The sequence below is a fragment of the Taudactylus pleione genome, unplaced genomic scaffold, assembly GCF_031769625.1.
Source record: "Taudactylus pleione unplaced genomic scaffold, aTauple2 ptg000179l, whole genome shotgun sequence".
Classification (NCBI taxonomy): Eukaryota; Metazoa; Chordata; class Amphibia; order Anura; family Myobatrachidae; genus Taudactylus; species Taudactylus pleione.
The window spans coordinates 602,448-616,189 of record NW_028284581.1 but is presented as its reverse complement, the minus strand read 5'-3'; the positions used below and the strand labels follow the sequence as shown (position 1 = coordinate 616,189).

The following is a 13,742-nucleotide window of genomic DNA, read 5'->3' as shown; positions in this document are numbered from 1 at the left end:
TTAAGATTGTACAAAAATACAACATTTTTGGAATAAGATTCTGACATTTATCAATGCAATAGCCAAAATCATGTTCCCCATGTATCCGACTCCCATGTTATTATGTAACTTTGATATATGGATCCCTCATATCCCGAATGCAAACTAATTTTACACTATTTACATTTTTGACAGTGATCCTCACGATAGCTAAGAAAGCTATTCATAGAAAGTGGACCTACCCCCTAACCCCAACTTTATATTAGAACTCTTATATTTTGAGAGACAAACAACTTTTCCAAACATTGAGAAGGGTGTGGAAAAATGTTCTGTTAAATTTTAGGCTGTGGTGGTATTATATTTAGGCAAGCCCCCCCCACCTTTTTCTTTGCTACAAAATAGCTCTCCATGGGACATTCTTTTGTCATACCCTTCCTGTTGATCCTATATATTTCTGTATTGATTACTATATAATGCAGCTGTGAATTGACACGCGACTCTATGTCTACTGTAAGTCTCTGTTATCTTGCCGTGATTAGAGGAGTCATGAAGTGGTCTCCAGATTGACAAGGCCATTGCAACCATGGGTCATTTTATTTCAAGTTAAGGTGGATTTTTAGTGCCAGGGGGTGACAGAACATTTTTAGGTTGGGGGGGGGATGCCCCTAATTTACTGAATACTCGGTTAATAATATAGGTTTTCCCCATAGACCCATTAGGTTCAGTTACAAATAAAACATTTTTAAATCCCTCATTTCTTGTGCACAAAACCAAATAAAAGGAAGGGAGAACAGAGCTAGGAAAAATAGGAATTAGAATTTATATGGTATGAATTATATTTGTATAATTATTCAATTTATATGGCTGAATTGATTCCAATCACACAAACCGCAATACATTAAGCAGGTTAATAATGCATAATTGATGTCAATTTTCTCTATGAACATCATGCACAGAAAAGGAACAATATACAATACAGGCTGTCTCCTGGTGATTGCCATCAATACAGAGAGCATTCTTATGACAAACATACAATACAGAAAAACCCTATTTCCAACCATACAATACAAACTGCACTCTAAAACAGCCATATAATAGAGCATTTTTTAGTCCGCCAGACAACACAGAAAGTATTTTTATTAGAGATGTGCGCCGACCCTCATGTTTTGGTTTTGGTTTTGGATCTCCCCTGGTTTTGGATCTGAATCTGGTTTTGGATTTTTTTCCTTGATGTTTTGTTTTCGTGTTTTGGTTTTGGATCTGGATTTTTTTCTTAAAATACCATAAAACAGCTAAAATCACATAAAATGGGCCTGTTTTTGTTCCTACAGTATAATTAACCTCAATAACATTTATTTCCAGTAATTTCCAATCAATTTTGACCACCTCACAATATTATTTGCTTCATCTAGTTAAGGCCAAAAGGTTGCATCCAGCTAGCTAGCTGACTAAGCTAAGTGACACAGTGGGGGGCACTAACATGTGGCAGTTCAGCTTCTAATTTCCAACATGGATACAGTGTGTTATACAGTGTTGGTTGGATACACCAATAGTGCACTTACTGTAACAGCAGTGTCGGCAGAGCGGGGTTGCTGACGGTGTCCTCAGTACATGGAATGGCAGTGCTGCGATGCTGGTAGTGTCCTCAGTGAAGGGTACTGGTGATGTCGGCAGTGTGGGGGTGCCAGCGGTGTCTTTAGTGCAGGTTTGCTGGCTGTGTCGACAGTGCGTGGGTGCCGCAGTGTCTTAGTGCAGGTTTGCTGGCTGTGTCCGCAGTGCGGGGGTGCCAGCGGTGTCCTCATTGCAGGTTTGCTGACTGTGTCGGCAGTGCAGAGGTGTTCTCAATGCAGGGTGCTGGCGGTGTCGGCAGAGCGGGGGTGCCAGCGGTGTCCTCAGTGCTGGTTTGCTGACTGTGTCGGAAGTGCAGGGGTGCTGGTGGTGTCCTCAGTGTGGTAGTGTCGGCAGTGTGGGGGTCGCTGACGGTGTCCTCAGTACGTTGGGCAGCAATGCAGGAGTGTCGGCAGTGGTGGTGTTGGCAGCGGGGGATGCTGCCAGTCGGGGTGCCTGCGGAGTTGGCAGCGGGGGGTGCTGGCGGTGTCAGGTGTCGGGGGATGGCGGGTGCCATCTTCTTTTTATCCTTTGTGCTGTTTTCAATGGGCTTAACGCTGATTGGCTGAGAGCCGTGACAGACGGCTCTCTCAGCCAATCAGCGTTAAGCCTGCTCAAAACAAAACCTCGCGACTCGACAGTGGGGTCGCGAGGTTTTGCCTCTGGTCAGGGATCCGGGGCAGGCAGGGAGATCCAAGCTGTGCTCGGATCGCCCCGGATCCCCGAAATTCGGGTGGGTTCGGATCTCTGAGATCCGAACCCGCTCATCTTTAATTTTTATGTCCACCATACACCAAAGAGACCATTTTTCAGGCCGCCATACACCACAGAAACAATTTTTCAGACCGCCATACACCACAAAGAGCATTTTTGAAAGTGTCATACAACATAGAGAGTATTTTTGTGACCGCCACACAGTATCATTCCCTCACCATTAATTAACCTCTGAGGTATCAAACCTCAGTTTTTAGTCTTTTTACACAGGTTAGCATTTCAGATGCATGCAGCAGTTGCATGCAATAGCAGTGCCAGTGTCCTGGATACCTGTGCATTGTAATTTTGTTGCATTAGTGACTAAGACGCAAATTTTGTGAAAAAGTCTGTTGCAAGTTGTATTATGTGGCTTAGTCGAAAAGTCTGTGGTGTGCCAAATAGGGCGGCTTAGCCCGGCCGGTTTTGGGGGGTCCTGCGCTCTGGATTTGAACCTTAGTATGTTAGGGACCTACCCGAAAGAGGTTACCTGCATATGGTGGGTAGGCCCATAAGCTTGGCCATGATTATGCTAAAAATCTCTATTGATTGCAAAATTTTATTGCATTTATATATATTATTGATGATTTGGAGTTGTGCACCTGAGATTTTGTCTGTTTCTGTGCCTGCAATTAGTCTCATCAGGTAGCACCTCCCATTGTATATATAGTCAGGTTGTGCAGTCCAGAAATCTTTTCCATATACTTGGTGTGCCAAATAGCCCAGTTTCTAGGATAGGTGTATGCGGACACATCTGTATGGTCAAGTGCAGTTTGGACTCGGAATAATGTATATTTTTTATTTCACTGATATGAGGTGCACAGATACCACTTGCAAGATGGATCCTATTTTTATAAGTATACTGGGAAAGGAGAAGGCACTCATTTGGTGACCATGTTGTGCAGGGGTGAGTGGTATAACCCCCCTAATTAGTTGATGTTTTTTAGTTGAATCACATTATGGGCCTCTAACCACTTGCTCTTGCTTTTGTCTGCCACCGGAATTTGGTTTAAATTCTATATTCCAAATTGATTATCCAAATGTAATATTTAAAACCTATTTTAATAAACAAATTTTAATTTCGCCATACCTATATCTCCTGCTTTTTGTTAATAGTTACAGTCATTAAGTTTTGTGTATCAAGGTTTCTAACACATGGAGGTTTAAATGCTATCAAACACTAAAAAATACTATAAAACAGGAAGTTTTCTAGAGATGGAATGAGGAAGCTTCTAATGCCCAAATCTCCCCCATCATGTATCAAATAAAAACAGGGGTTCCCCTCATTTAATGCAACAAGCGTTCTAGTTTTCAAAATGGTATGTCTTGCTGGGTTACCATATTATTTCTACATGGGATGTAGTCAAATACTGTATGCCCATAGTTCACTTTCTTGCAATTTAAATTAAAAAAATTCCACTATTTTGGCCAGTATGTGTTAGAAAGAAGAATAATGTTTTTTCCCTGAAAATTCAGTCTTCTAAATAAAACCAGGTGTAGTTTGTGTGGCTACTGCTTAAAAAAAATACTGTTATTGATATTGGAATGTGACCATCTCAAAAGGTGCCAAAATAGGTAGAGAGGTTGTATAATACTAAAGAATAAATATATTATTTTTTTTAAATAAATAGAAACAGCAACTGGTAGCCCATGTCTGGGCTTCAAGTGCAATGCACATATGTCACCCGGCAGAGCATCTTACCGCTGCCAGCCAGTATTGTTTTAAGTAAATTTACTAAGCAGAGGTTCTCAGAGCTGCAGCATCTTTGGTAGTTTCAGCTGCTGGATTTAAAAGGGGCTGTAATAGTAATAGTAAATACAAAACAGGCCTAGGTTTGTACTATTTAGTATTATTGCACATTTAATTCCAGTCACCGAAGATCACAAATACATGGCATCTTTGAAAATGTTCCCACTAATGCTTGGTACTTTAGGGGCATCATGTCTGAAAAAAGGAAGAGGACAGAAGTGTTTCTGTGAGAGTTGTCTCACTTTCCCTGATACCTGTATTCAGCCACTTTTCCAGCATGTTTCTTCATGGCTGTATCTGAACTCATGCCATAGAACAGCATCACCTTCTTTCCATTTTTTTCAGTGATCTTTCCTGTACACTGATCATGTCCGGCCAGCATTCCTCCCAGCATCACAAAATCTGCTCCAGCCCCTGAATAAAGCAAAACAAGAAATTAATTGTGCAAAAATATAAAGCAATAAAGCGATCAATCCTGATGAATAAAAGGCCTGATTCAGAGTTGAACGCAAACCCAACAGTTTGCGTACAACTCCAAAGGTAGCCGATTGGCATATGCACAGGATTGGTACTGCGCATGTGCCGATCAGTGACTGCGAGTTTGGGGTGGAGAAGGTGTAGCGAAGCCCAGCATCCCAGAAAACAGGGGCACTTCGGCCTTATTTTCTGGGTGTGCTGAGACCAGTGGCCTCGTCTTCCAATGCAGCTTTACTCTCCCCGGCTTCGTGAAAACACTGGCCTTACTGAGTAACCTGAGGGTTACTGAGATGGCCGATGTTCACATAAGTAATCCGATGGCTATGTACAGAGCAGCGGTTTACAGAAGCCAACAGGAGGGAGCATCTAGTATCACAATACATAATTTGGTAAACTTATGCGGCATTAGCATAATTTAGCATGCGATTCTAAAAGCTCAAAAGTTTGAATCAGACCCATAGAGAGTTGTAATTTAAGGGTGGATTGACAGATATTACAAGGGCTCAAGTTTGTGAAAGATTTTAAAGCAAACTATAATTTTTGTTATTGGACTAAGCAGTAGCAATGCAGCAAATATTACACACATGCACACACGCACTTATAATGAGCAACAAAATACCCTGTAATCTATACATAGGATAAAATAAAGTCCCTGGTAGGTGTCTGTCTGTTTGTTCAGGCTAGTGTCAAGAACCACTGGACAGATTTTGCTGCAGTTTTAATTAATACACAGAGCATTTTTCGAGGATGGTTTAGGTGGGCGATGGACTTTATTTTATACCATGTAGAGATTAATACATATTATCCGGTTTCTCCAGAAAAACTGTAAGCTCTTTTTTTACCGTTCCTAGTGAATTTATGTGAAAAAAGATTCTTTAATTTCAAACAAATCCAATTCCTGGTAAGACTCTGCTTTGGCATGACAATAAAGCACATGGACAGACACTTAACGTGGCTGGAGTTCACCTAAGTGGAGACTGTTTTGCTCATGGACAACTTTATGTGGCCCTTTGCGTGTCACAACAAAACCAAATCTTTTCGTGTTGATGTCAAGAGGAAAAACGAAACGATAGAATGGAATACAAGTATACGTATGTAAAAAAAGGAAGAGACTTAGGAAGTGTGAGGTATGATGACTTCTATAGTTGATTAAATTATGATGCAAGCTTAAAGTTATGACAAAAGAACTTGTAGCTGGCAACACCTCAAATGGTAAGTATTACATGACAGAGAACCATATAAATTTAAAAATAACATAAAACATAGGTTTACAGTTATCAGCATGCTAAGTTTACCAAATTCTGAAAAGAAATCTGGGGAACTTTTTTTGCCTCAGCTCTTTGTAAGCCATGTAAAATGAATTTTAAATTAATGTGGTGTGCAAAGGTTAGTGTCTAAATGTACGGTACATAAAAACATATATAGTGGACATGCATAACTTCAGGATTGAAAATCGTACAATCCCTGGATTCCCGGGATACCCAGGATTGTGTTAAGTCAATGGGGCAGCCAGGCATGGTTGAAGGGACGCAGTAGCGCATGCAGGGGGGGTTTCTGAGTACCCAGAAACCCCCCCTGACAGACTCAAGAGCAGGCACCATGTTTTTAAGCCTCGTCCACCTCAAAGCAAATGCCGCAATTCGCGGGTCAATCGGGAGGAGGTGGAGCCAAAATGACATGATTCTATTAGAATTAGAATCTCGTCATTTGGCTCCGCCCCCTCCTGAGTGACCCGCGAATTGCAGCATTTTGCCGCTAGGGGGGGAGCCTACTGACATTGTGCAAGGTAAGTGTGTGTGTGTGTAATATATGTGTGACACAGGTGTGTAAGGTATGTGTGACTTATGTATGTGTGTGTGTAAGGTATGTGTGGCTAATGTATGTGTGACTTATGTATGTGTGTGTGTAAGGTATGTGTGACTTATGTATGTGTGTGTATGTGTATGTGTGGAAACCCCCCTGTAAAATTCCTGCGTTTGCCCCTGAAGGGATGGGCCAGCATGGGGCTGCGCATTGTGACCTCTGAAGTCACGTCACGCTGTGCACAGCCGGGGGCCAGGGCAGCGTCTGAGCAAGTGCTGCAAGTGCTCAGCGCTGCCCAGCATAAAATAAAAGCCAAAAAGTGCATGCGATCACTAGTCCTGAAATCCCAGGATTGGAAGCTCCAATCGCGAGATTCATATCCTGACAATTTTAGGCCAAAATCCCAGAATCCCGTTGATCCCGATCCCAGGATTGGCCTCCCTACACATAATGCCACACAGTAATGCCCCTTACACTTTATTACACCCCAACCTACCCGCACAGCACCCACTTTGCCAATAAAATTGTGACCTCATCACCTCAGCCTGCCTGGACTCTGCAGACATTATACCCACCATGCTTGCGCTCCTAACTCTATGCTCAGCTTGGCACTGTATGGCTCAGCCTGCTGGACCGCAAAGGCCCATGGGAGGAGGGGCTGCTGAGGCTGGGCATGCACTCTTCCAGCGGCCATTTTTGTTACTGCCCGCTGCCCCCACTGTCTCTGCTCCCTACTCCCACTGCTGCCGGCTGAATAAGCTGCCACCTGATTGGAGCTGAGCTAAGAGCTCTGATTGCTGTAAGACAGCCAGAGCAGAGCCTCTGGTGCCATCCGCCCATCATGGTCCTGCTGCTGCCCACTGTAAAGTTGGGTTGGCCCTAGGCTTGGAATGCATGCCCCTAGGCATTCCAAATGCCTTAGGTATTTGCCTAGTTTGCCTATGCCTAGGGCCAGCTTCGCTATATATTGATAGTTCCATTGCTATTGATGTAATATGGAGATACTTCCATTGCCAGGAATTCATTACTGAGGTAACCTCCTCACCAGACTTATTTTTCACAGAGATTTGCTTTCTGCCTGTCATATACTGCATATATGTACCAATGCCCTCACTGCCAGACTAATTTCGAATAGCTCTGACAGGATCCCGGTAGAATAGACAACCCTTCCAGATCCCGTCCACTTCTACATTCATTGTGGATCATGTCATTATGGCCCAACTGCCTTGAATCATAGCATTTTATAGTGGTGGAGTGGCCGTGATGAAGCGATTAACGGTGCCAGCCACACTGTACTTGCCCCTGAGTCCCCCGTATCGACCAGAGGGGAGTCCCATAAAGTCAACTATTATAACTATAATGATAAAAAATAACAATAATTAGAAAACTAATATTTGTTGATATTCATATACATTTGTTCAGAGCTTCAGAGCTGACAATATCTGGGTCACTTTGTCAGCATTAAGGGGCCTATCAATTAGGCGACCTGAAAAACTGAATGTCTAGCATTCAGTCCTTCAGGTCGCCAGGTGCGGTGCCCACACTGAACGGCGTTCACTGAATGTCTTTCAGTGCAAGATCCCAACCTCCTATCTCGGAACATGGGGAACCTGACTGTGAGGAATATAGCGATATGGCACATAGGCCCTGATTCAGAGCCGGACGCTCTGACCAGAGCGCTCGCTCTGAATCAGGGCCCTACTCCATTAATATGGAGCGTCCTCCTGGACGCTCGTATAGCTGTGGGTCACCACCCACAGCATATACGAGCATGCAAAAAGATGGTCGCGATGGTCTTGACCATCGCGACCATCGGAATTGCGAGGGAAACCCTGCGGTCGGGTTTCCATGCCGCAAGGCCAGGAGTGATTTTGGCTCTATCAGAGCCAAAATCACTCCCACTGACATCACTAGTGATGTCAGTGGGGCCGACTTCAGATGGTAGGCGTTCCCATGGGAACGCCTCCGGCTGGCAGGCACGCCCCCGGAACGCCCACCAAAGGGGGCGTGCTGTTAATCAACATCGACAGCACGCCCCCTTTGGTGCGAGACCCGGAGCGATGGAATGTCCTTCACTCGCCGGGTCTCGCGCATGCACACGACAGAGCTCCCTCCGTCGTGCGCATGCGCAGTGGGGACCATCGACCCACTTGTGAGCATACTGCCGCTCGTGAGTGGGTCTGAATGACCCCCATAGTGCGAATTATAGTTTTCACATCATAACAGATTGGTAATTAAAAGCCATAGAATCACTGGTTTTCTAAATGTGAGGGCAGTAGAGCTGACTGTCCTTATTAGGTCATGTTTCCTGTGAGTCCTGTTACAAGGTTAATGACAGGCAGGAAAGATAGGAACCCTTTGACATCCAAATGGCACCTAGCTCTGTATGTTCCTGAAAGGCCCTATTCTCACATTTCGGAGCCACAGCTCAATTTTAAGAATTTTTAAATGTAACATATGACTGTCACATGATAATTATTCTTGGAATGTACAAGGCAGGAAGCCGTTTGGTTACAGTATTGCCCAGGTAATGAAATTAACAGGGACTGGCCATGTTCCCACTAGCCTGTTAATGAAGTAAGGAGACAATACAGATTTGTCTAGCTCAGAGCCCATGAGTGTGTCCACTCAATTATGGTAACATTGTCACCAGGGCATGTGTATTGCTCAGCCCTTTGTGTCTGCATCTATAGACAGTCAGCACCATAGGGGGTAAAACAAATAGTAACCAGGCTGACATTCAGGTGTGATGAGATATAGCAGATTAAACAAAATCATATTTTGGATGGTTTATGTGACAAAATGGATGTATCAGTGATAGCTGGAAGCTTGGAAAATTATATACCTATAACTGGACTTCATATCCAGGTTGTGTGCGATTCCCAGATCACTTAGACATACAGTTTTGAAGATCTGAGATATCTCAGGAATGCACTATGACAACCACATCATGTTTACACTTTTCTAACAGATAAAATATGGACCAGTATGATGAACACCTCATATTGTAGGTAGTCCATCCACAGGGGAAGTTATTAGGCTTATTCTGTTATAAGTTTAAAGGGATTTAAACTTATCTGGGACGTTCCTGCCCTCCAATTATCTAACCCACCAATCAGAGTGGACTGTGATGACATCACCTGAGGTATGATGCTCTTCTGATAAAAGAGATTGAAGTCCTGTGTTCTGGGCTCAAACTGGAGGATCAATTTGTCGCAATGAAGTTTAACCTGCATTCCTTGCATTTCTTACCATCCCTCCTAGGCAGAACACTGCATGTTTCTAACGTTGCGTGTTTCTGTAAGTCTACCTGTACCATTATTATTTTATATTGCTGCATGTACCTTTGTAACCATTCCTTTCTCTGTAACATTCTTTTTTAAGCATTGTACTACCTTTTGTGTAAATAAAGTATTCTTTATTAGTTTATTTTATATATGCTCTGAAACCTCGTCTTTGAAGAGATTATTAGTGACGCTACACATATTGTTAAGTACGGGAAGCAGGGGGTTGGTCTCAGCAAACTGTGTGGTCATCTGGGACGCCGAGTCTGCGCAATTGTGGAGAGGTTAAGCAACAGATTACCTGCGTGGGACTCTTGTTGCTGAGCCTGTGCAATTATTGGGTTAATAGAGGACTGGTGGCCTCTTTAAATTGTTTCCATCGGTGGTGGCAGTTTCGTAAGTAAGTTATTTGTATTACAGCGCTCTGTCTATAGCAGAGGTGCACAACCCTTCACGTCAGGGATACTGGGTACGGGTCCCTGACACTGACGATCGTCATCAGGTTGACCAGCATGTTCCGTAGATAGTCGGGGTCAGCAAGGACCCAGCGTGCACGCGCATCGCTGGTCCTTGCGGGCTATCCATTACACGACTTTGTGAACAATGCGACCTAGGTCATTCCAAAAGTCATGTAATGGATAGGCCCGTTTAGTACATATAGATATTGCAATAAGTTTTGGAAGGAGTTTGCTTCGGCGCTGCGTCAATCCAGCATCACTAGGACCCACTGTAGCTCACAATGCTATAAGGGCCTGATTCAGAGCCGAACGCTCTGACCAGAGCGCTCGCTCTGAATCAGGGTCCTCCTCCATGAAAATGGAGCGGCCTCCTGGCCGCTCGCATAGCTGTGGGTCACCACCCACAGCTTATGCGAGCGTCCATGATGATGGTCTCGCTGCCGCAAGCCCAGGAGTGATTTTGGCTCTATCAAAACTAGTGATGTCAGTGGGGCCGGCTTCAGACGGTAGGCGTTCCCATGGGAACGCCTCTGTCTGGCAGGCACGCCCCCGGCACGCCCACCAAAGGGGGCGTGCTGTCAATCAACATCGACAGCACACCCCCTTTGGTGCGAGACCCGGAGCAATGGAGAGCCCGTCGCTCACCGGGTCTCGCGCATGCGCACGACGGAGCTCCCTCCATTGTGCGCATGCGCAGTGGGGGAACATCGACCCGCTTGCGAGCGTCCTGCGCTTGCGAGCGGGTCTGAATGACCCCCTAAGTTAGGGAGAGATAACATCAATCCGCACAGGTATCTATTCTCATACCCAACACAAATAATAATCATAAGCCCCTTACGTCATATGAGTTGAACTTCCTGGACAATAACAGTCTGTAAATAGGAGGTGCTATCTTATGACAAAAAATAATTACATAAACAAAGAATGGGGAAAAGTTGTTAATTGATACACAAAAATTAAAACATAACTTTTATTGTCTTATCTTAAGAAGTATTTATGTTAAAACAGAGAAATATAAAATTTAGAAGTGTTTAAATAAAGAGAAAATTATTTGTATTAGAAATTATCCCGGCCGTTTGGGGCTCCTGAATTATTACGTATTTATAGTAAAGGAAATGTTATTAATATTCTGCATATAAAGGGTAATCATGTGAAATGTCACACAAACCTGTGCGAATATTCTTTACTGCGAATCCACAACGTTGTGATTGCTATATTGATATTGAATCATATATCTCAAGGATTAGTATGATAATAAAGCAGTTTGCTGTCTCAAAATTATTGCATATAGGGCCTGATTCAGCACGGATCGCAAGCCTGCGCTCGCATGCACCCGGCTGATGCGAAATTATGCAAATAAATGCTATCACACTGCTGCCGCAGCACAAGATGCAGATGCCCAGAAAAGCTGCCCCCTTACCTTTACCTATGTCCACATTAGTTAGCAAGACTGCGAAAATATCAGTAACATCGAGAACCATTGGACCCATACACACAGTTGTGGCTGACCTGACCTTTACTCACAAACTGCTAAACTTCCTACTTGCAGTGGGCTGTGTATGCCGACACAGTGGCTTAATTATGCACGCCCCTGTAACGGCATTCAAACGCACAGGCACACCTGGGTTTCTCTGCCCACCCACCATCACCACCCACAAATAGACATTTCCTGTCAATCACTGTGTGAGGACACTGCGTGCTCACTGCGATCGCAGTGGCCAGTTCACGCACTGCGATGCATATACAGAATGCAAACATTGGCCGGATGCGTGCGATTCGTGCTGAATCAGGCCCATAGCGCTCTGACCAGAGCGCTCGCTCTGAATCAGTGCCCTCCTCCATGAAAATGGGGCGGCGTCCTGGCCACTCGCATAGCTGTGGGTGACCACCCACAGCATATGCAAGCGTCCATGATGATGGTAGCGATGGTCTTGACCATCGCGACCATCGGGCTTGCGACGGAGACCCTGCGGTAGGGTCTCGCTGCCGCAAGCCCTGGAGTGATTTTGGCTCTATCAGAGCCAAAATCACTCCCACTGACATCACTAGTGATGTCAGTGGGGCCGGCATCAGACAGTAGGCGTTCCCATGGGAACGCCTCCGTCTGGCAGCCACGCCCCTGGCACGCCCAATCAACATCGACAGCACACCCCCTTTGGTGCGAGACCCGGAGCGATGGAGAGCCCGTCGCTCGCCGGGTCTCGCGCATGTGCACAACAGAGCTCCCTCCGTCGTGCGCATGCGCAGTGGGGGAATATCGACCCGCTTGCGAGCGTCCTGCGCTCGCGAGCGGGTCTGAATGACCCCAATAGTTCACTGAACAGAATGTCTCCTATCTAGATAGTTTACAAAGACTTTCTTTTATTGCAAAGTTATGGTGCATACACACGGGATTATCGACAACAATATCAACCAGGTTGGCCTGCATGCATGGGCGATGGGCGATAGAAGATATCATTATCGTCCATACGTGCATTGCAGGTCATTGGCCACCGAAAAATGCACGACATGAATGGTAACGATATGATCGATATCGTTATCGTTAATATTGTCCATTTCAATCGTACTGTGTGTACGCACCATTACAGAAAGAAACATTCCATAGTTTGTAATTGTATCAAGTCACATACATTGTAACTTTCTCATTTGAGACGTTCTAAATTCATAGCAATACAAGTAAATGTCAGTAGTGCAGATAGAATCATATGTAAGACCATAAACTCCTTTCCCTATTATTGTGTGAATCTGTGGTTAAATTAGGTTGGATAGAGTTAGATTAAATACATGAAAGTATTTTTGATTCTACTTAATAATTGCACTTATAATCACCTTTTCCTGTATAGCGACTCATATTTTGTCGTCTCTCCATATAATACTGAGGTGTTCTCCCTTACATTCCTACACCCCAGAATTTTTTTTTATAGAAATATTCCATATTCACGACGCACATCCTGTTATATTGGGACATATTTATTATGAAATTGTGGGAAATTACAATTGTCTGAAATAACACGTATTCTGACTGTTTGTCCATGCAATAAAAGACACAACACTATGTATAATGAGGGGTTAGGAGTGATGTATATATCTACCTTCCCTTTTTTTTCTGCTCCAATCTCTTTCAATTTATGTAACCAGACAGTTGCCTTTATGAAATATCACAGGAATTTAGACTGATATATTTTGTGTCGAGAGCTAGTTGTTAATAGGCATCCATTAATTATAAAATGGCCTGTGTGTTTGTCATGTTGTCATTTTTTTAAAATGTAAGCACAAATCAGAATAGCTCTAATTCTTATATGATCCCACATCACTTATGCCGATACAGATTTGTATATATCAATTGCAGCCCATTATATTAAGGCATAGAAAATGTATCAGCATACAGTACTAATCAGATTTGTACTGAACGGGGCAGTCTGTGTCCGGCTGTATCCCTGTGCTGCACTGACATGGCGTTCTCTATGAAAGAGTTCTCATTGAGACACGCGGTATATTATTCTCATGTCTCAACCACAGTGTGATGTAATCCTATTTCTGGATTTCCTCTGGCTACTCACACACAGTGTGATTCATGTCACAATCATCTATACACATCGGTCATATCAGAGCGCCATATGCCCAGTATGAGCC

The 13,742-nt window shown here is 44.0% G+C and overlaps 1 protein-coding gene across 2 annotated transcripts in view; it reads right to left on the bottom strand.

Moving 5' to 3' along the window:
- The window catches only part of GMPR (guanosine monophosphate reductase), a 138,808-nt gene that overhangs the window by 8,731 nt on the left and 116,335 nt on the right, over positions 1-13,742 (bottom strand). For both annotated transcript variants that reach the window (XM_088475946.1, XM_088475947.1), the window contains one exon: positions 4,342-4,501. In XM_088475946.1, coding sequence (XP_088332072.1) covers positions 4,342-4,501 — 160 coding nt within the window. The remainder of the gene's footprint in view (positions 1-4,341; positions 4,502-13,742) is intronic.